Source organism: Leptonychotes weddellii, chromosome 8 (assembly GCF_054177405.1).
Source record: "Leptonychotes weddellii isolate Sample4059 chromosome 8, ASM5417740v2, whole genome shotgun sequence".
Taxonomy (NCBI): Eukaryota; Metazoa; Chordata; class Mammalia; order Carnivora; family Phocidae; genus Leptonychotes; species Leptonychotes weddellii.
The window spans coordinates 126449905-126471252 of record NC_138376.1 but is presented as its reverse complement, the minus strand read 5'-3'; the positions used below and the strand labels follow the sequence as shown (position 1 = coordinate 126471252).

The 21348-nt window shown below is 35.2% G+C and overlaps 1 protein-coding gene across 8 annotated transcripts in view; it reads right to left on the bottom strand.

The window, feature by feature from the left end:
- Positions 1 to 1219: 1219 nt before the first annotated feature.
- The window catches only part of QKI (QKI, KH domain containing RNA binding), a 158047-nt gene continuing 137918 nt past the window's right edge, over positions 1220 to 21348 (bottom strand). For 2 of the 8 annotated variants that reach the window (XM_081829282.1, XM_031040343.2), the window contains exons 5-8: positions 15767 to 15854; positions 14111 to 14410; positions 11292 to 11366; positions 1220 to 7278 (exon numbers count right to left, since the gene is read on the bottom strand). In XM_081829282.1, coding sequence (XP_081685408.1) covers positions 7262 to 7278; positions 11292 to 11366; positions 14111 to 14410; positions 15767 to 15854 — 480 coding nt within the window. In that variant the 3' untranslated portion in view covers positions 1220 to 7261. Of the gene's footprint in view, positions 7279 to 7853; positions 12147 to 12845; positions 13392 to 14110; positions 14411 to 15766; positions 15855 to 21348 lie in introns of those variants that run through there. The other 6 variants (XR_014148049.1, XM_081829279.1, XM_081829280.1 and 3 more) reach the window with 6 other exon arrangements.

Genomic DNA, 21348 nt, shown 5'->3' with positions numbered 1-21348 from the left:
ACTCCCTTCACTCACTCAATAGAAATTCCTCCCTAATATTAATATAACATGAATGATAGACTAATAATTTATTTAGAAACATACTCATCCGACTTTTCCAGGAAGAAAAAAATATTAAAACCTGCTTTACAAATTATACCTTTTGAGAAGCTAGTTTGATGCTTTAAGTCAGAATTAATTTTCTGGATCTGGTGAGGCAAGCTTAGATACCCACAGGAGCCAGGGAGATGAGGGTAAAAATTAAAGCAAGATAGGATGAAGGAAATCAAGTTAGTTGTGAAACCAAGGGCAGTAAGGAGTGTGTGTGTGTGTGTGTGTGTGTGTGTGTGTGTGTGTGTTGGGGCACGGGGCGGAGGAGGGGTGATGACAAACTGGGGAGTGCATGGTTTAAAGGGAGCATCAAAATTATTCATTTTCATCTTGATGGCTACCACCTGAGAATGCAGCCTTCAGCATTCTAGATATTTTGAAGCGCAGACCTTGTGAAAACATGTATTTTTAAGTCTAATCTTTAAATGATGGAAGGTAGTTAAAACAACAGCAACACCGTATGGGCCAGATCAAACTCCCTCTGTGGGCTGCTAGCACACACATCTCGTGCTCTGGATCTTACCTTTGCCAGCTACTTTCAGAAGTGTGTGAAAAAAATACTGCCAAAGCCAAAGAGGGTTCTTGTGATCAGAAAGAAGAAATTTGGAGATCATATGGACAAGAACTGGGAAACTGCAGGTACAGGGGAGTCATAAAACTTGGGTGTCAAGATGACATTTTAAGAGAACAGGTTTTAAACTACTGGAAACAATCTTTTTATCAGTTCTGCTTTGTTCAAGAAATTGATGAGACTAGTCCTTTTCATAGGACTGAGAAGACCGAGATTTGGCAGCATTCCTTTTTCTTACGTGTAAAGACTACAAATTGTACCTGTTTCTCAATTAGAAATGGTAACTTGTTTTCTTGTATGTACATCCAGCTGAGGACACTATAAAAGTCTGTTTATTGATTTCCTTTTCATCACTGAAATCAAGGCAAATAGTATAATCACCTTCCAGTTAAGTGATAGAGCTCCATAATGTCAGACTATCTTTTCTTTTAAATTGTGTTAAAAGCATCAAAAACTAAAAAGGAAAATGTGCATTCTTATTCTGATGTTTCTGGAGGGGGGAGGGAGCGTAAGCAGCACTTTCAGCTGCAGTTGGCTTGACAGCATGAAGCATATGCATGTTTTCCAGTCGGGTTTATTGCACTTCATGTAGTCAGTCATACGTGGTTCTCCATTCACATGTGATTTGAGACCTATGCAAACTTTTCTATATATATACAATTTCCACAAGTAAAGTTCTAAATGTCTTATACACACCACTACAGTATAAACCATAAAGATGTATTTGGTAATCAAAACTTCTCAATAATAGCATTTAAAATTATATATATATTATATATATATATATAGTTTTTCACCCTGGGAGCTGAGCTTTTTCCACAAGGTGATGTCTTTTGCCAAGAAGGGAGAGCAAAATCATAAGCAATGCGAAATCAACATTGTGTTGCTCTTTGCTGCACCTACCATCCACTTCTAATCTGAATTAATTCTTCCTCCTTGTCTCCCGCCCCTGGCAATTAGTGCAGCAGAAACACAGACAGGAGAGCACTATGCTTAGGTGAACCAGTTTGATTCAGCATTGAGTACCAGGTAGGCATAGAATTTTAAGTCTCTTTATAACAAAGGCATTTCAAATTAATTTTTTATGAAACAAACCACAGATAAAATTACATGTGTGTACCATATGAATATTTCTAAAAGTGTTGCCTATAAAATGTAATTTTTTTTCTATTTTCGATAAAGATATTAAGGGATTTGTGACAATGTTAAAAAAACTACCTTGGGCACTTCTAAAAAGTTTGTGAGTTGAAAAAGTTTTCTGAGTCATTTTTGCTATTATAATTTAGCATTACATTTCATTCTACTAAAAATCATTTCTAGAAATCCTAAAATAGCTAATTGTTACAAAGGAATAAAGACAGACATTTTATCCCAAACAAGCAAATGAAAAACAACAAAACACTGGAGAAACCCTGAACTGTCATATAGGATATATAAAAGTGTTATTAGGCTTCAATGGTAAAGAAGATTCTTGATTTGGTAACAAGCAATTTCATTTAAACCTATTGTCTGCTTTCACTGCACTAGAAAATTTAGATCCTATTTATCTAGTATTTTTAATTTTTTTTTTTTAGAAAACCTTAACCACCTCTTTTGTGTATGACCGTACACGTCTTGCCTTTGTGAACAGGGTGCTTCAGCGGCTCCGGGAGGACTCTATGTGTGTGCAGGTGGCCGCACTAGGGTGTGTGTATCTGCTTTCATGCTATGTTCGTCCTGACACTTTGCTCGAGAAAAACATGCTTAACTACTAAGTACATTTTTACCAACTTCTCGGCTGTAAGCTTAACTTTCAATTGTTTTGTCAAATGATAGCATAAAACAATAGACTTAGCATTTTATCGTTCTAAGAATTTGGTAGTTTCATTTTTAATACTATTACAACTTGTATTAAAATGGGATTTGTACTTTTTCCACCTTTTAAAAAGTCCTTTACAACTTTTCCAACATAAAAGGTGACATTATGACATACTTATACATGAAGTACCATTAACTGAAAATGAGATGAGACTGTATTCAGAGGCTTCAGAGAATGTGTAGTGAGTTGCATAGAAATTCATCAATTTAAGTGACACGATACCATGATGACTTATGGATTAGCAGCTTGACAAGTATCTTCAAATTTTTACAAAATAATATACGAACTGTACGGCAATGAGAATGATTACAGATAGTAGCATATTAAAGCTCTGTCTACCTAACAGAAATACACGACGCCCCCATCAAATAAACAACTGTATTTGAGCCAAACATCTCTATGATTAAATTAGCTGCTATCACTATTATATGTAATTCATTTATGTAGATATTCTATGGGAATATATAAATATGGGAGTACTTTGACAGTCTGGTTAATAGCATATCGGTATAGTTATGTCTTTTATAACATGTAACTTTCACCCCCAAGTTTTAGAACTTTAAAATAAATAAAGTGTAATTTACAAAAATAAGCCATTATTTACAAACATAAAAATTCATCCTGAGAACTTATTATCCAGGAGAACTATTTCACAGAAAAGGAAATTACCAGTACCTGTGAAATAAAAATGTACCTCCAGAGTTAAAGAATTCATATGTGGAGATCAATTTACCTAAGTTGCAGCCAAGAAAAGCATGAAGATATTTAATAAATCTTAAATTGATTTGCATGCCAGAAATGAATGAGATGTAACTTCTCAAATGCCACTGTCATTCTCCCTTAAACTTCTTGTATTAATGGAGTATTCTGGCTGTATTTTGGAAGAGGGTGAGAGAGAAAGAACACCTCAGGAAAACTCAAGGATGCTGTCTCATCTCTCCCTAGGGGTTACAAGAAGAGAGGCAGGGTGCATTGTCATTATTAATGGCTTACTTTGGACTGTTCTGAGAAACAGAGCCACTCTACCTTTGGCTTTACCTGGTTGAGCCCCCCAACCCCTATCCCCCACCCCAAAAGGAACACCGGCTGGAACAGTTCAACACTTTATAAAGGAAAAGTGTCTGATTAAAACACAAATGTGAATAAAGACAAAGCCTCATCAGATTCTTTGCTTTATAATGTGACCATAAAATTACCTACTTAACAGAAATGAAAAGAAATGGTTCAACAAAGAATCAAACTGGTTTTTTGGGGTATATCATCACAACGAATCTCTTTACTCTTTACGCTGTGAGCAGACAGTGATTATTTTGGAGAAGGAAGAATAAGAAAGTGTGGAATTAGTAATGCAAGAGGCTGAAAGGCAAGTGGCAAGACTAGAAGAATGCCTCAGACCGATGCTACTTTGTTCCCCATCTCTACTGGCACCTCCCCCTCAAGGTAAAAGGCCAGAATAACCAAAGCCATTTTAACAGTAGTGTGCACAACTGTCAGCTGACAAACAACATAAAAACAAGTCACGCTATGTTATCTGTGGTCACGTTCTTCAGGGTTAGTCCAGTAACTCAAGACTTTACATTCTTTTGTCTTTATTTGTTTATTTTAATTAAACACGAAAAGGTTAATAAACAGACATAGTCCAGAGTTAGTAGGTTGGTATTATAACATTTATTAAAATAATGCTATGGGTTAATAGAAACAGCAAAGAACCAAAGAATTAAAATGCAAGCTATGTAAAATCCCAACTAAAACCCAAAAGTGTCTAATGTATTCATTCATTAGCTAACTAAAAGCCCAAGAAAGACAAGACACCCAATATAATAAAGTACTGCAAAACAATTGGCAATTTTCAGTTATCAAAATTGTGGATTCTGCATTTTGTATCCTTTTCTCAATCAAGAAAAAAATTCTTTTTGAATGTTATATAACATACATATAAAACAAGATAGAAAAATACATTATAAACTTGTAACAATGGCTGTAAATACATTATCTTACATGTTTCTCATAGGCAATAGGTTGGTTATGATACATACATAGCATGAAACTACTAAGATAATAAAGAATTGACAAAAATACAAGTCAGCTGTACGGTAACATACCAGCGACACCCCCGTCTACCCACGCTAAAAAATTACATAATACTGTCAGAAAAGAAGTCTTAAAAACTACATATTTTAATAAGAAATAAATTCAATAAAGAATGATAATACTGAGAACCAAGGCATTCAGAGATTTCAAAAGTCATGCTTTTTTTTCAGTTGATCCAAAATTTTATCAACTAAGTTTTCAAAAGTTTGTTCAGAGCCAACATTACTCATAAATGTCACACATTTATTTCATACATTTACTTTCTTCCCCGTAAAAGACCTTTGATAAACATCTAAAATGTCCAGGTATAACGTAGTTGAGATGAAACTGGATCAAATACTGGTATTGTTTTTAAACTACTATCACCTCAAGTGTTTGAGTGTCGCAAATTTATTCAACCAACCAAACAAAATAAAAATCAAAATGGCACAGCATATATTGTAAATAAATCAAAACAACTGTATATGTAACAGAAAGACAAAGCAGTGGCACATTAAACCAACGCTAGCTGAATACAAAACAATGAATGTCTATTGCATAGTAAATAAACTGAAAACGGTTTCCAAGTGAGACAAGATGATGGAGGAGGTCACCACGAAGGTGCTTACTGAGCTTACTGCTGACCTTTGACTGTGAAGCCGTGAAGGTATGCAAGAGGGAATGAGCTGATGAGCTGGGGATCCACTGCCACTTGATATTTGCCACATCTGGTACTGAGCAGTTAAGGATTATTTCAGTGTTTAGAAGTAGTCGGCTCTGTGCACAAACTGCTTCAACTACAAAACTAACTGAATTTCATGAGAAATTGGAAGCTTAAACTCACAGGTAGTTGAGCATTTACATGCACAATGATGCCAGTTTTTGTTTTGTTTTTTTTAAGTTTAAAAAAAAAAAAAGGTGTGTGGGGGGTGGGGGCCTCTTAGGTTACTTAAACCAGCAAAAAGATACAGACTACCCAAGTGATCTGGTCTGGTAGAAAGAAGTCTGATTAGATTTGGGCCACTAAAAAAATACTGTTATCCAGAGTGAAAATCATAAAGATTCATTTTTGTGAAAAAGTTTGCTAAGAATACTATTATCTCCAATTTAATAAGAAAAAATCCAACACACCCCTCCTTCTCTGAATAAAATAAAGTTTTACTTTTCTCTGTAAACGTTCAGATCACACATAATTTTTATCTCAGAACCTGTGGGCTACTGTTTAAATATCACAATAACCAAAAGCACTCGATTATGATTTTAAAAGAATGGTGTTTTAAAACTTACTTGACCATTAGAAAAGTTATCAAATTTTTTCACAGTATCAGATTTGGCAAATTTCTGTCAAGGTAACGTGGCAAAAATCATCGTGGTAATTCAAACCATCAACTCATTTGTCTCCCCTCAAATCTTCTTTCACATACTGGGCGGGCGACTGAGTAACATGCATTAACTTGTATTCTGAGGGAGGAGCTGATCTTACAAGACACTTGACTAAATGACCATGAAGGAAAATAAGGCACTTTCTTTTCTTTAGACTTATTCCAATACTTAAAAAATAAAAAAGAAAGACAAAAAGGCTCTTTTGGTCTTTTGTTTCTTGACAACCACCAGAAAAAATCATTTAATGAAATAAAGGGTTTCTTTGTTCTTTTTCTTTTTTTTTTTATAACACTTGAAAGTATAAAATGCTACATTTCCAAAAATATATATATTTTTTTCTGCACCAGCACCCTTGTATAGTAAAAGTATCTACTTTTTGTTCATTTGTTTCAATGCACTACACTTTATCTACAATTTCATTACATGTATACAGCAAATAGGCAAGCATGGCTTTTACATCCTTAATGATTTTTTTTTCTATACAGGGAGGTTTTAAAAAAAATATTTGAACAGTTTGCCCAGTAATGTGACACATAATGCATGTACCTTGTTCTCATATACTTTTTAAAGGAGGTTGTAAAATAAAGGTTCAGTAATTTTAACTCAGATTATTTATCTTTTTAAAAATAGTGTTGCAGTTTTGTTCTTTGCATTACTTCTCAAAATTCCTTGTTTTTTCTCTCATGGCACACTTCTAAATACTTCAAATTTTGGCAGGCAATATAAAAAAGGCTGCAACTTCTGCCCTTTGAGGGCACTGTAGTGACTAAACAGCGTATCAAATTTTGAATACTTTTTGAAATCACTTCACCAATGACATCCCTGACCAAAGGTTCATGCATGATGCATCATCACACGTTACATTCAGAGAGCTGTGACTCGCTATGAGAAGGTTCCTAGAAGTCTCTCACAGTAACTGCCTCTGTCACTGAGTAGTTAAGGGCCATCTGTCTCCCCTTCTGAAGTGAGGCCTTCTTACCGTTCGCTTAGGGTAGGACATGAGAAGATGATCAGTGCTGTGGGATGAATTGGGCCTTATTGCTTTACTACTATTCAGTGCAGGTTCTAGAACCACTTTCACCCAAACAGAAAGAAAAACCAAAAGCTGAGTTGGAGGACAACAATTTCTTTGTCTTTTGTTTGGTTAGATGGTAAGACGAACGGACAAAGTGCCTCAGCTCGCTGCACTGACGACAGGCAAGCAAAGGCGATTACCAGTTAACTGATCAGCAGGCAGGCATGGTCAGGTCATCATTGGGTGAAGAGTTCAGAGGTCAGAAGGTCATAGGTTAGTTGCCGGTGGCGGCTGGGTGGTTAGAAACAAAAAACAAAACAAAAAAAAAAAAAAAAAAAGAAAAGAAAAGATAGAGAAGAGATTAGTTTCAGCTAGTGACGGCTTAATGACAACATGAAAAACTAATCACAACTAATAAAAAAAAAGCATGTTTAATTCTGACAAACTGATTGACACCATCTACAGAATACAATAAAAATCATGACAGTTTCATATCATGATTTGAACAAATGAAGGAGAGCCCACTCCCACAAAAAAAAAACCAAAAAAACAAAAAAAAAAAAACTGGTTAACAAGAAAAAATAGAAATAAAATACAACTAACAACTAATAGTTAGTAGCAGTCAATGAAGGAAACTGGAGAACAACAACAATGAATAGGTTTGATATACAGAATTCTGAAACAGTCAGTGCAGTTATCAGTATCTGACTGCTATTAAGCATTAGTATTCTCTCAGATGCAAGCATTAAAGCAACTATTAATGATGGATGTGATTATTAATAACTGATGATTAACAGAAATGAATCTAAAGAAATTTAAATTTCTATGAACAATTTGGTTCAACATAAACTCTGGGCCAAACAAGGTTTCTTTTGTTCAATAAATGTTTATTGCTTTTTCAATTATTCTATTTACAAACAACATGGAATTTCTTGGCCTTATGATACAAAGCAATACTAAACTGTAGTCTAGCAGTGTAGGCAACATCATGGGAACCAGAAAAAGGCCAGGCCTTTTGCACTGGCCAACACTTTCCAGTTGAAAATACTATTTTACACATATAGAACACTTATAAAATGCACTTGCATGTAAACACTGTAAAATCCTGCCATTTAAAATTCTATACTCAAAAAGCTCTAAGTACATCAAAAAATAGAAGAAATTTCTAATTGATACCAATAAGGCATTTTAAAACTACAAACAGCTTTCTTTATTCAATTTCAAAGCTAATACTCTGCAAATACAATAAAATCTGACATTTCATATACATTCCTGCTTTATATTTTATATTTTAAAAGAAGCCACCTGTAAATACTATTTTCTTTTGCAAAACAACAAAACAGAACAAAAAAAAATTAAAAAATTACAGTAAAACATAAAGTAGTTCTCAAGTGGAAAGTTATCGTCCCCAGTGTCCTCGAGTTGTTCCTTCCTTATAAATCAACCTCTGTCACATTCTGCTTCACCAAACTTGGTCCACTTAACAGTAGTATGATTTTTAAGACTCATTCAACAGCTTAATTATTTCTACTATATTCTGAGGTTTGACAGAATTTTCTGTACTGTTGCCATTGTGACTAAGGCAGAGGAGATGTGAATGAAAAAATATTCAGTGCAAAGGTAGATTCCATGCCACTTCATAAATCATAACCCAGCAGGTATAATGTTCACAGAGTTATTTGAAATGATCTATATAATGGACTGGCTTACTTTCATGTAACAAAAATGCTTTCTAGAGTCTATCATTTAGGATAGTTTATAAATACTACAAAAATACTGTATCTTCAATGTGACCAAATCTTCCCTGAATTTCTTAAAATAAGTGGAATTTTATTTAAAACAAAAACTGCTATTCCAAAATTAAAGAAGAAAATAAATACTTAACACAATGTAGTCATACCACTTCACAGGAAGTACTCCCAAAATACAGAATCTTAAAGCATTTTTGATATTACTTTAAATTTTGATTAAAATTGTATTAAGTTTCTTATGCAAATTATGCAAATGATGGTTTTTATAAAATCATCACTCAGAAAAATTCTGATTATGTTTTTGTGTGTGTGGAATACATAAACAAAGCAAATTACCACTTATATATATATATACCAGTACACCTAGAATACATCCTCTGCCAAGTCCTGGCCTCCTACAGTACACACAGGTGTGTCAACCGTGCAAAATCACTTATGGTTCATTACAACTAAAAAGTCAGTTGGTCTTTTACAGGCTTCAAATTCAGGTTTGAAATATGTGTAGAAGTGGGTTTATTTTTAGTAAAGAACTAGATATATTTGTCAACCATGCAGTACTCTAAATACTTATATAAGATTACATGGTTATATGTCCAAGGGCTGAGTTTCCTTGCATTAAATGAATGCTTGTTCTTCCCTTCAAAAATTAAAAAAGAAAACAAAACCTCAAAAATAGAGAAAACAGTAGTATCATAAAATAATTTAAATGAAGGACTTCAGACATCTCCCTCAGACCCAATGAGTGCATACGGTGATATAGTAACAGCAGTACACAAGTATTCTGTTATGTAAAGAAAATAAAAAAGGGAGCATTTCGGTTTGCTGACATTGCATTTTGAATAAAAGTGACAAGACTAATAAAAAAACACATATAACTACAAAAGAGCCATGCATGGAATGTGTTGTCATTTCCAAACACTATAAAATCTTCCTAATATTTTCAACTATCTCAAGGTACTGCAGCATTGAGTAGCCAATAATTATTGTGTTAAAACAAAATTATGAGAAATCTCCTAAAAGGGGCAGAAAGGGAAAGATTAACAGAAGAAAAACTACTTTAAAATACTCTTTCAAACTATTTCGGACATTAACAATGTGGGAAAAAAAAGCTTCAAATTATTCATGGAATTATCTGGTTTCCTTGGAATCTGAAGTGACTTAAAAAAAAATTTCCTCCCTCACTAGGAGGCTTGTTCTGCAAGAAGGTGGTACATACACTTGTACATGACACACCTACAAGGTGCTTTATTGTCACCGATCATCACTGAGCTTGGGGTCTATTTATTTTGATCACTGAATAATCACAAGTAATGTATGTATTAGTTAGAAGTCTTCAATTCAAGGCTCTTTAATTATGTATGATGCTAAATAAATATCATCAATGTCTTTGGAAGGTATTTTAGTCTGATGTGGACAACAGCTGTGTCCAATATTTATCATCAGTATTCAGGAGAACCATGTGAGGCAGGTAGGTCGTTCATAAGTTCATAGAAGATGTAGGACAGGAGTGTAAATTCCATCACTTTTCCCACTAATTACTAGAGAATCTGATCAACTTAATTAGTAAGTAATAAATGTGCCATAATAGAAGCTTGATAAAAATCTTTTTCTACCTTGCTTCGGATTCTTACCCTGTGATGACAAACTTAGAAAACAATTCAATGTCAATAAACCGAAAATATCACTCCTCAAAAACATAAATAATTTATAATAGGGTCCAAGGGCATATACAGGACACAAATTACAAATGTTGAAAAGGAGAAAAATGAAGACTTATTTTCCAGTCACAGGTTACTCAAAAAGGATATTCAAAGCTGGATTCACGTCTCCACAGAACTTTAAGAGATAGTTTACCTTCAGATAATATATTTTAGCAGCAAATGACAAAAATCAAAGGATCCATTTTGGCAGGAAAATGTTAAGAGTAAAAGGGAATTGATTTTCTCATTTATTAAAAAAAAAAATCCAACTGCATCAAAGTTATCTTCACAGTCCTTATTTTTGTTGCTTTCAGCTGAGTACGTGACATGTATAACCTCGTGTTTACACAGTGGCTCAAATATCTTATGAAAAAGGAAAATGGAAACTAAATCTTCAGTTTTCTCCTCAAGGACACAGGAGGCATATATTCCTTTACTTCTCTCATTAAAGCACCATCCGCTCAGTTCATTTGCAAAACCAACCCAAAATTTCAGAACAAAGGTAAATTTTAGCAAAAATTACGACTGAAAAATAATTAAGGCGACATCAAAATTTAACAGCTCCCCAAATGGACTAATTTATGTTTTAGTAGGAATAAATCACAGTACATACTTATATAGGATTTAATAAGTTAAAATAGGGAGCAAAAAAAAGGGGGGGGTAAGAAAGAAAAGAAAGAAAGGAAAAAAAAATCCCAACCCTTAAATTTGTCAATTATGACATATCAATTTAGAAAAAGAAAAGAAATGGTGTGCAGGTAAGCAGTTATATTTTTCCATCAGGTGTGGTGTTGCAAATTTTATGGACACCCAACGCATTTCTTATAAACAAGAACTGCAGAACTAAACTAACCTCGGTCTGCGGTCACAATCCTTTGGTAAGGATGGACACGCATATCGTGCCTTCGAACTTTAGTAGCCACCGCACCTAGTTAAATTGCAATTACCAAGACAAAGTTAGAAAACATTCACAAGGGAAAAGAAACATTAACAGCAGGTTTATCAAAATGGATTTCAAATGTTCATTTACTACAAAAGGTTCATTTTAAGAAACACGTTAAGGCACAGTAGTTTTAAAATTAACCATAGTATGTTGTGTATATACGCGTCTATTAATATTGCATTCATTTCAAAATCTTGGCCTTAACCTATTTTATCCATTCATTCACGATCCCAAGTTACAGTATTTCATGAACTCTACTAGATCCAAACATATTTAAGCTTTACTAGTCACATATTCACTGAAGTGCCTTTCTCGCAGGACCACTTAAATAATGCCATGTTTAATACTGACAATTATTTGCTAACCTTAAGACCACTTCCAGAGTTTATCACTTAAAAAGGTTTAAAAGCAATTCTTAAAGCCTACAGATTGTGGTTTTAAACTTTGAGTCAATAAGTATGAACTGCAATGAATTAGGTGATTAGTAAAGCAAACAGTATAGTACACTTAGCAGTCAGTATACTACTGTACACTCCTTTATAAATTACCGTTACTTTGTAAGATTACAGACTAAACCAAATTAATAACATACTTTTACTTTCTATCAGTGTGCAAAAAGTGCAAGTAAGTCACTGACTGCTAGGCTAAGCTTCCCCCCCACCCCCCTGGAGGCTGCTGAGACTAAGCATTTGTTAAATTCAGATCTGATGAGGGTTCAGTTAAGACCGTTCTTGAATTCTTAGCCTTTCGTTGGGAAAGCCATACCTAAAGATAAAAGGAAGGGAATTAAAAATTAGTCATCAATGAAGATTTGATGCTAATACCAATCTCCTCACTACCACCAACACACATGTCTGCATCTGTTTTGAAGGGCACTGCTTATTTTAAAATAATATGATGTGAAACTTGATATATATCATGCATGTTATCTGTGTGCAAATTTATTATAACTTAGCAATTTGAAATAATTTTCTCAGTTCTCCAAGTGCTCAATGTCATGTTTTACTGCTTAGGTGGCAAAGCGAGAAATAGGACTGATAATGGATTTTGGTCATTTAGTACTCATTATTATTCATTTTATGAATGCCAATTAGGTATCTGTACATTTTGCTTTTGTCAGTCTAATAATTATTAGAAATAAAAATTTCCCAACACAACAAAAAACACATTGCTTAAAATGAGAAACTGCAGTGCCTCTTGCTGTTTCTAAGCAGTAAACTGGTCCATCACCCCTTTTTCATTTTAGATAAACTAATCTTAGACAAGTATAATTCCATGAGGCAAAATCAGCAAGATCTTGCATTGAGTGCTGGAACAGCAGCTGGTGGCTAAGAGTGCCAGCCCTGCAGGAAGCAACAAACTCCTCGACCAGACGCTGTGCGTGCAGCAGAGAGGAGCTCTGGGGAGAGGAGCAGGCATGGGGCCACAGGACAGAGCGTTAACAGAAAGGAAAACGTAAACAGGTTACATGTTACATGTTATTTTAAAAATGCTTCAAGAAATGTGCAACAGAAACAAGCTTCTCATAAACAATTCTATAGTATAATTCTGACCTGTGATACTTTATACAATGATTTAGAGATAAACGGAAAACATGTACAATAAAATGTATTTGCTCATGAAACAAAAGGCACCTGAGTGCATGCACACACACAGATAACATACAGAGCATTGTGGCTTTCTTTAATTGTTGAACAATGAATTCTCAAGTTTAAATCTTAGTGTCCAGGTTCATAAAGACTTTCAAATTTTTATAAATCAACATTAATGCTGGAAAAAAAAACCTTAAAAGATCAAAGTCCTAAGAGTCAACAGCATGCATGCGGCACCAAGGTCATACACAATTCAAGGAAAAAAGTATTCAAATTCTGTCTGGTAAAACAAAGGGGCAGCACGGAAACACTTTGTCCCACATTGACTGGTCGTGTTATAACAGCTGCTGTATTCTAGTCCTTCATCCAGCAAGTCAATGGGCTGAAATATCAGGCATGACTGGCATTTCAATCCACTCTATAAAAAAAAGGCATCAGTAATGTCTTTTTCAAGCACACCACTTTTTGTTCATGTAAAACCAAGCGTTCATAGTATGATCTTAATTTTTGCCTCAAATGTGACTCTAAAACAGTGACTTGGTATTTACTTATCAATTCCATACTGTACTACTGAAATTAGAGGAGTTTCCCTGATGTCTGATATTAACTAGAACTTCAAAAGAGAAAAACTGAGGAAACCTGAAGAAGCCAACTAATTCACCTGGTCTCTCTCATATAAAATGTGATCACAAATATTAGAAAACACACAGACAATAACAGCAGTTTTAAAAAAGATCTCAAAATATTTCCACACAGAAATTTAAAATTTAGTTGACAATTAAATAACTCCCTAAGACAAAAGGAATCTAATTGTAGGCAGTGGAGCCAACGGAGGGGATAGGTCTAACTCAGAACGACCACAGTGATGTCAATGGTGAAAAGTATTGTCTGTTTAAAATGTTTACTGATTTACCAAAAGTGAATTTGAGTTACCAAAGAGAATCTGAGCACAAATTTAAGGTGCAATTCTTTAAAAGGGGAGCCATTAAGAGAGGCTGAAATAAAACGAACTTCAGGCTTCTGTCTTCCTAATGGAAACTTGTCTTGACTCTCTAAAACTAATACAATCATTTCAAAGTCTGAGGCACAGAAGTTATGAAGAAAAATACTAGCAGCCACACAGGGAGAACAACTTACCTAATACACCACTAGGTTCAATAGGATACTCAAGGATTGATGTAGCTGGTGCCAACGTGTAGGGGTACTCATAGGGTGTGTAGATCAAACCAGCTTCGGGCCCCGGAGGAACTATTGCAGCAGTCGGGTGAGGAGTTCCGTTTGGCATGACAGCGGTCTGTATCTGTCTGATCAAAGGCATTATGGTAGGGCCAGCTGGCGTAGGGGTACGCAGGGCAGCTGGTGGGAGAACAGGCGCAGGCCCAGTGATAATCCGTGGAGCAGCCTGGGCTGTTGCTGCAAGAGAAAAGGCAAGGGCTGCTACAGTAAGCAAAGAAATGTAGGAGGAAGTATAGAGACAGCAGTATAAAATATGGAAAATGAGAGGGAAGTAGGAAAAAGAAAGGAAAAGCAGGAAAGAAGAAAAATAAAAGGAAATCATTAGTACATGCGCTGATCACACAAAATGCCAAAGCACACCGATCAAATGCAAACAGCTTCCCCTTTCCCAGTGTGATTAAGAATAAATGTGCAAAAATTATCAAGCCACTGTATAAAAAAAAAAAATCAACAAAAAAAGAATGATACCATTAAAATAGGTTATATTTAGTTCATATATTTGATACATCTATGTTTTTAAGATCTCATGAGACTAAAGGTACATGCAGAAGCACATGAAAACACTCGCATTAAAAGATGTTAAAAAATTTTTGGAATTGGGAGTCCACAGAAATACAGTTTTGGTTTATTTCTAAAGAATAGCTTAAGTTTCAAATTAAAAAAAGAATAATTTTTATATTAACCGACCGACTACTAGTTTTATATGAATTTCCCGCATCTGTAATGAACTTCATAGAAAAGACAATATAAAAAATGTCCCATTCCTAAATATAAGACTATTAATGATCTACTCATTCTCATGAATAAATTAAAGCCAACCATTTTGTAAAGCAACCACTTCTGAACCCACTAAACTGCCTATACTTTGGAAAGTTGGCTAGGACTTTAAAATTCTACTTCTTTTAAAAAAAGCTAGTAATTTAAATGGAGATTATGTTCATTAAAAGACTTGTGAACTTTCAATTGCCTCAAAATATAAAAAAGCAATCCTCTTCAAGTTTATGAAAGCATCCACAGATATATCTAAAAGAAAAATGGGATTAAATATATTTTTACCACCTACTGCTCTCTGTGAACTCATTCACATATGAAATCAACAGAGAAAAATACTGGAGGGGAACATTAGCAAGCAACGTGAAAGGAGAGAATTTGACAGAAGGGTCACTGCTTTCAGATACATTCCAAATTAGCTTTCTAAAAAAAAAAAAGTTTTAAAAAAATTGTCTTTTGCATAAATATAACAAAGTAAGTTAGAAGCCTTAAATCTGTAGTTAACAGAATAGGAAATTTCCTGAAATTCTTAAATTTAGAAGTTGAGATTTCACCAAAACAATAAAGTGTATAAACCCACAACTTAGACATGCTGGCATAAAATAAAGGAGAATGTTCCCAATTCATGAAAGCAGTAAAAATGGGACTGTTATTCCGTATCAAGTGATGATTATTTCGACTCTTCACTTTGTATAACTGTTCATGTGTTGCGCTGCCAAAAGGAGAAAGGTTTGTGGACTAAACAGCTGATATGGCTATAACCATGGACCTCAGTCTCATTCTTACGTGATTTAATGTTGGCATCTCTGTAGGTGCCATTCAGAATTGCAAGCTCCATCAGCTGCATCTTCTTCAGGCTGTCTTCTCCCTCTGCCTATACATGGAAAACACAAGAGCAGTAAGCACTTAAGATGGTCCACGTACATCACAGCCATATTTACTCACAAGCCTTAAAATAAGGAATATGTGACTATAGCCATCTGCTTCAATCAGGGGAGAAGGAAAAAAAAAAAAAAAAGACCAGGGAACCAAAAGGTGCTGCTGACACACTGATACAAAGATACTCTCAACTACCACTAGCTACATTTCTGTGTGGAAATTTTTTATGTAAAGTACACAATGATTTATTAAAGTTTCCCAAAAAGCTTTGCTAAATAGAATAAATAAAAATGTTAATTAAGATTAAATATAGTATATTTATTCTCTTCAGCATCATTTTGTAGCAGATTCAAAAACTCAATGTGCTCATTAAAGGGGAAAAAAACCACCAACAACGCATAAAAAACCAAGCAACCCCCTCTCCCCACCAAACTGGGATTTTAAACATATAATGTATGACGGTGGTATTCACTTACAAGAATTTTCTGTTTAATTTTCTAAAAAGGAAAATTTAATAAAATCACAATCATAAGAATTTCTAAAATTTGAATATATATTCTGCTCTCTTATGCCAACATCCTTCTCTCCCCTCAATTAGTAAATACTATCATCATCCTAAAGCAAATCTATCTCTAGGGCCACCATATGATGCACTGTCCAACCCAGGAGACATTTAAAAGTTCTTAACAACTATGCAACAGTGACAGGCTTAAAAAAAACCAGGATTGTCTACGGCCATCAAAATGTTTGGCCATCCCATTTACCTTGGACTTGCCCTACCCTTTTGGTTGACTGTTGTCACCCTTGTTCTAGTCATTATTGGTGTATTATCAAAACTACTACAATATTATGTTTTTGGTATCTGTTCTCCAATCAAGCTATACAACAGTAAGATTAACTGCACAAAACACAACTTTTCTTCTTAACGTTCCTTAACATTTTCATGTCTTAAAACCCTTCATAGTTTCTTGCTATCTAAAAATATAAACCATTTAAGCTATCTGTGGATCTGGGCCCAAATTACCTTCTCAAGTTAAAGCAATTAGTCTTCTACTATATTTTACACCTATCTTATACTATAAATCAAATCAAATCACTCCATGTTATGCATCTCTGTGCATATTCCTATTTCCCATATCTTGAATGCTCCTCTGCACTCCACTCTACCCTCCTTCTAAATCCTACCTAATCTCTGCAAACTCCAACCTAACTTCTACCTTCTCAAAGGGCCACCCTGAGATTACACTGTTTCTACCTTGATTTATAGTTTCATGGACATCACCACTACCAAAGTAAGTTCCTTGAGAATAGAGCCTATTTCTTATTTATCACTGCCTATATTCCCATTCACCTTGTCCCACAAGTTATTTTTGCTAGGACTTCCAAATGATTGATAGAAAAAAATCTTTATTTCCAAATCTCAAATGTCTAAATCCTACAGGATAAGCATTAGCTACAGCAAAAGAAAGCAGTAGATGAAGGTCCATTTACCAAGGTTCTTTCCTGAAGATGGTGGTAGAAGATGTAGAACTATGTACTACTCACATATTTTATGCATTATCTAATCCTCAGTACTTAATATTTAAAAACAAAGTAACCCAATGACGCTTTTTTTCTGACCTAATTCAGAAAGGGGCAGGACCAGATGACAAGCTTCTCTGCCCTCCCTTTCTACTGCAACTGTCAATGATACACAAAACTCTGTCCTTGGCACTACAGCAGCAAAAAGGGTACCATAATTTATAGTAAACAGAACTGCTAAATTGGCTTTTAATAAACCACAAAGAATTAAAAAGATGAGTGAAAACATGAAGACAAAGTTTAAGGTGTCACTGCCAACTTTTCAAAAACCTCCTTTGTAGGAGAAAACAGAAAAGATACCCGAACGCCTGTGGAATTACTATTCCTTGACCCCTATGAACTTGCACAAAGATGACTGAGAAAAAAGTGAAGTAGTAAGATTTCTTTGAAAGCCATAGCAATTACTTGTTAATGATAAAAATAAGTAAGCATCAGCAACAAAAGGGACAAATGAGCAATCCATTATCTAACCCAAACTCCTTAAACTTGTTCCCTGAAAACTAGTGATATTAAAAACTCAAGTCATCTCAAACTCAAATCTATATATAATAATAGAATACCAGAAGCACAGAAATTATGCAATAGGTGTACCTTCTTCACTTTCAACAGTGAAACAATGGTGCATGTTTGAAAATACCAAGTAAGAGACAGAAATAAAGATGGAAGAAGTGATGTGGTCAGAGTGCTATAGAGGGAAGAGGTACTAGAGCGCATGTTTTCACCCAACTGCTCTTTCGGATAACAATATAACCACACTCATTAGCTGGTGATGCAGTGTTACCAAAGAGAAAGATGATGGAAGAAATACATGTGTGCACATCAGGGTTCGTGCACGTAGGATGTACATATGTGCCTTCTATAGGTGCAGATGTAGTGTCATCAGCAGAGCCCACCCCTCCCCGCCGCCCCACCCGAGAGGAGACTAAAACCCAGAGCAGCACAGCTCTCACGAGGCAGCAGCAATGGGCTCTGCCACAATGACCTCGCTGGAGGCCACTGAGATTCACAAGTTATGAACTACAGTATGCACACTGATTACATCACATTATGGCGGGCTACACTGCACCTCCTGGCAGAGCACAAAATTTAGCTGCGAAGGCTGGTAGTCTCACTCCAGAATAAGCTTCACTCTGGCATCTTCATCACTTCTCCCCACCTCGCCCGCCGTTCTGTACTTATGGAGCATGATGCTGTGGTCTCAAGAGTTTGCAGAGTTCATTACAGAATTACTCTAACACAGAAGTGGTTATTTAAACCTTCTTGTCCTGGTTTTGTCAATGAAACTTGACATCATATTCCTGCCTGAATGCTGTTGAAGGGATATGCCATCTGTCTTTCAAATATAACTTCAGGTAAGAAAATGTGCTAAGGGGCGCCTGGGTGGCTCAGTCGGTTAAGCGGCTGCCTTCTGCTCAAGTCATGATCCCTGGGTCTTGGGATCGAGCCCCACGTCCAGCTCCCTGCTCAGTGGAGAGCCTGCTTCTCCCTCTCTCTCTGCCTGCCTCTCTGCCTGCTTGTGCTTTCTCTCTCTGTGTCAAATAAATAAATAAAATCTTAAAAAAAAAAAAAAAAAAGTAAATGTGCTAATATCTTAGGTAATTTCTACTAAGTTTTTTCTATAGTCCAGAGGCTCTAGAGCTTTTACTAGCCAGGCTTCGTATCAGGAGTTTATCTGATGTTTCCTCTTCTCTCAAAGATAAAAGCTGATCAAATATGGCATCCTGAAATCATACATCTCAACTCTAGACATTTCTAAAGGCATTTTCGTAGAACTTGCACAGGAACAAACCCCTTATAGAGATGGAACACTGGCTTTTCCTTCTGTAACAAAAGAAGCTGTTCTTAACCAACCCAACCTCAGGTCATAAAAGGGTATTTTATAATGCTGAATCAAAGTGTTCATCTAGAACTTTATAAATCCTCATTTCTCAAGTATTTGCTCTATATTTTAAAATCCGAGATATAATTTATATGCATTGAAATCCTGAGATCTTAAGTGCAACATCCAGTCAGTTTTGATGAATGCACATCAAGTCACAGGATGGTTCAATCAACTCAGAAAGTTCCGTTGTGCCTCTTCTCACGCAAGATCCTCCTCGCCCTCTGCCTCCGGAAACCCTCGATCTGATTTTTATCACCAGTTTGCCTATTCTAGAATTTCATATAACGGAATCACAGAGCATATACTCTTTGTCCCCTCAGCATTATTTATGAAACTCTTCCGTACTGTTGCAGGGTCAGCAGCACACCTCTTTGACAGCTGAGTAGTATTTCATTTATTTATTTACCCATTCTTCTGCTATAGACACTGGGATGTTTTTGGATATTGTGCATAAAGCCACTGTGAAAATTCTCATACAAGGTATTTTTGTGAATATAGTTTTTTCCCCTCCATTTCTTGAAGACACACCTAGAGGTGGAATTGCTGGGTCATAGGATAAATGAGTATTTCTCTCATAGTTTGTATGAAAAGCATTATGTAAAGGTTACTGAAACATTATGAATAACATACCTTTGAAACATAAAAGTTTAAAAAATATAACAAAGACCTGCTAACTTCTCTATAGGTCCATTGCCCCATATCTAAAACCTGTGGCATCAGAAGTATTTTGAGAATTTTTCAGATTTGTATAAAGACAGTATACCAAGGATTACATAACATCCCCGATGGGTCTGGAGGAATACTCCAATAATCCAATCTGTGATAAACATAAAAATACACTAAGTAGGATAAAGACAGATTATTTTTCTTTTCCTTTCTGAACTTTTTGGGGCTTTACAATTATGGAAGACAGATTATGAACCTGAATAAATAATCTAGGCATATATTATAATAAATTACAGCTACGGTACCAGCTATGTTTAACAGCTGTTAATGTGACAGAATTAGGTCATGGTTAATACTAGATTGAGAGTGCAAAGGTCTTAACATTTTAAAGCAGAACGATTTATACACTGCTACACCTTAGATGTCAGATTTTCATCATCTAAACATTTATGCTTTATAACACATCTATGGCAATGGTACTGTGTTATCCCTGAGGCCTAGAGGTTAGGTAGCTTATCCAATGTTGCATATGGTCACACTGCAAAACTGGCTTCCCATCCAGCGTACCTGATCTAAACTCCTTTACCCTCTCTTCTATGTAGTGCCTTTAAGTGGAATTATCTTTTGGATTCGTCAAAGACCTCACATAAGAAATTAAGAAAATCATGTTTATTTGGCAGCTTTAAATTTATAAAGTACACATTAAAAAAACTCCACTACAACAATGTAATTAATTACAAAAGAGAACTGAAGCAAATGTATGAACATTTCCAAATCATCATAATGTGACTAGTAAAATAATTTGCCTATAAGAGAAAAGCATAAACTTTCCAGCTTAGCAATCAAGGCAGTGAACAACTTCTATAAGCAGCCCTATTTGCAAATATTAGTCAAAATCATCTGCCCACTGTTCCCTAGAAGCCCACTTTACTTTTCTGCCCCCAAGTTAGACAAGATCCTATCTAGAAGCATCCTCTGCATACTTCTTTTGATAGCCCAGATGACTGTTCCCTCTAGAGTATATTCTTTACTAACCACACCCACACATAATGGTATCATTTTTCTAAATCTATGCTGCTCCTTTTGGGAGACTCAATCATATATAGCATGTGCTATCTCATTTTTTTCTATTTTTTAATGTAGTTTTAAGGAAATTTCTCATGTGACTTGAATCCATAAATTAACCAATAACCAATTAAACCAGTCTTCTTATAGCTCCCAACACTTTGCAAAGGTGAACTTATTCACTGACATTAAAAAAATTGATTCTTTTCTATAAATTTAAAATAATGAGTAGTGGGACGCCTGGGTGGCTCAGTCACTTAAGTGTCTGCCTTCGGCTCAGGTCATAATCCCCGGG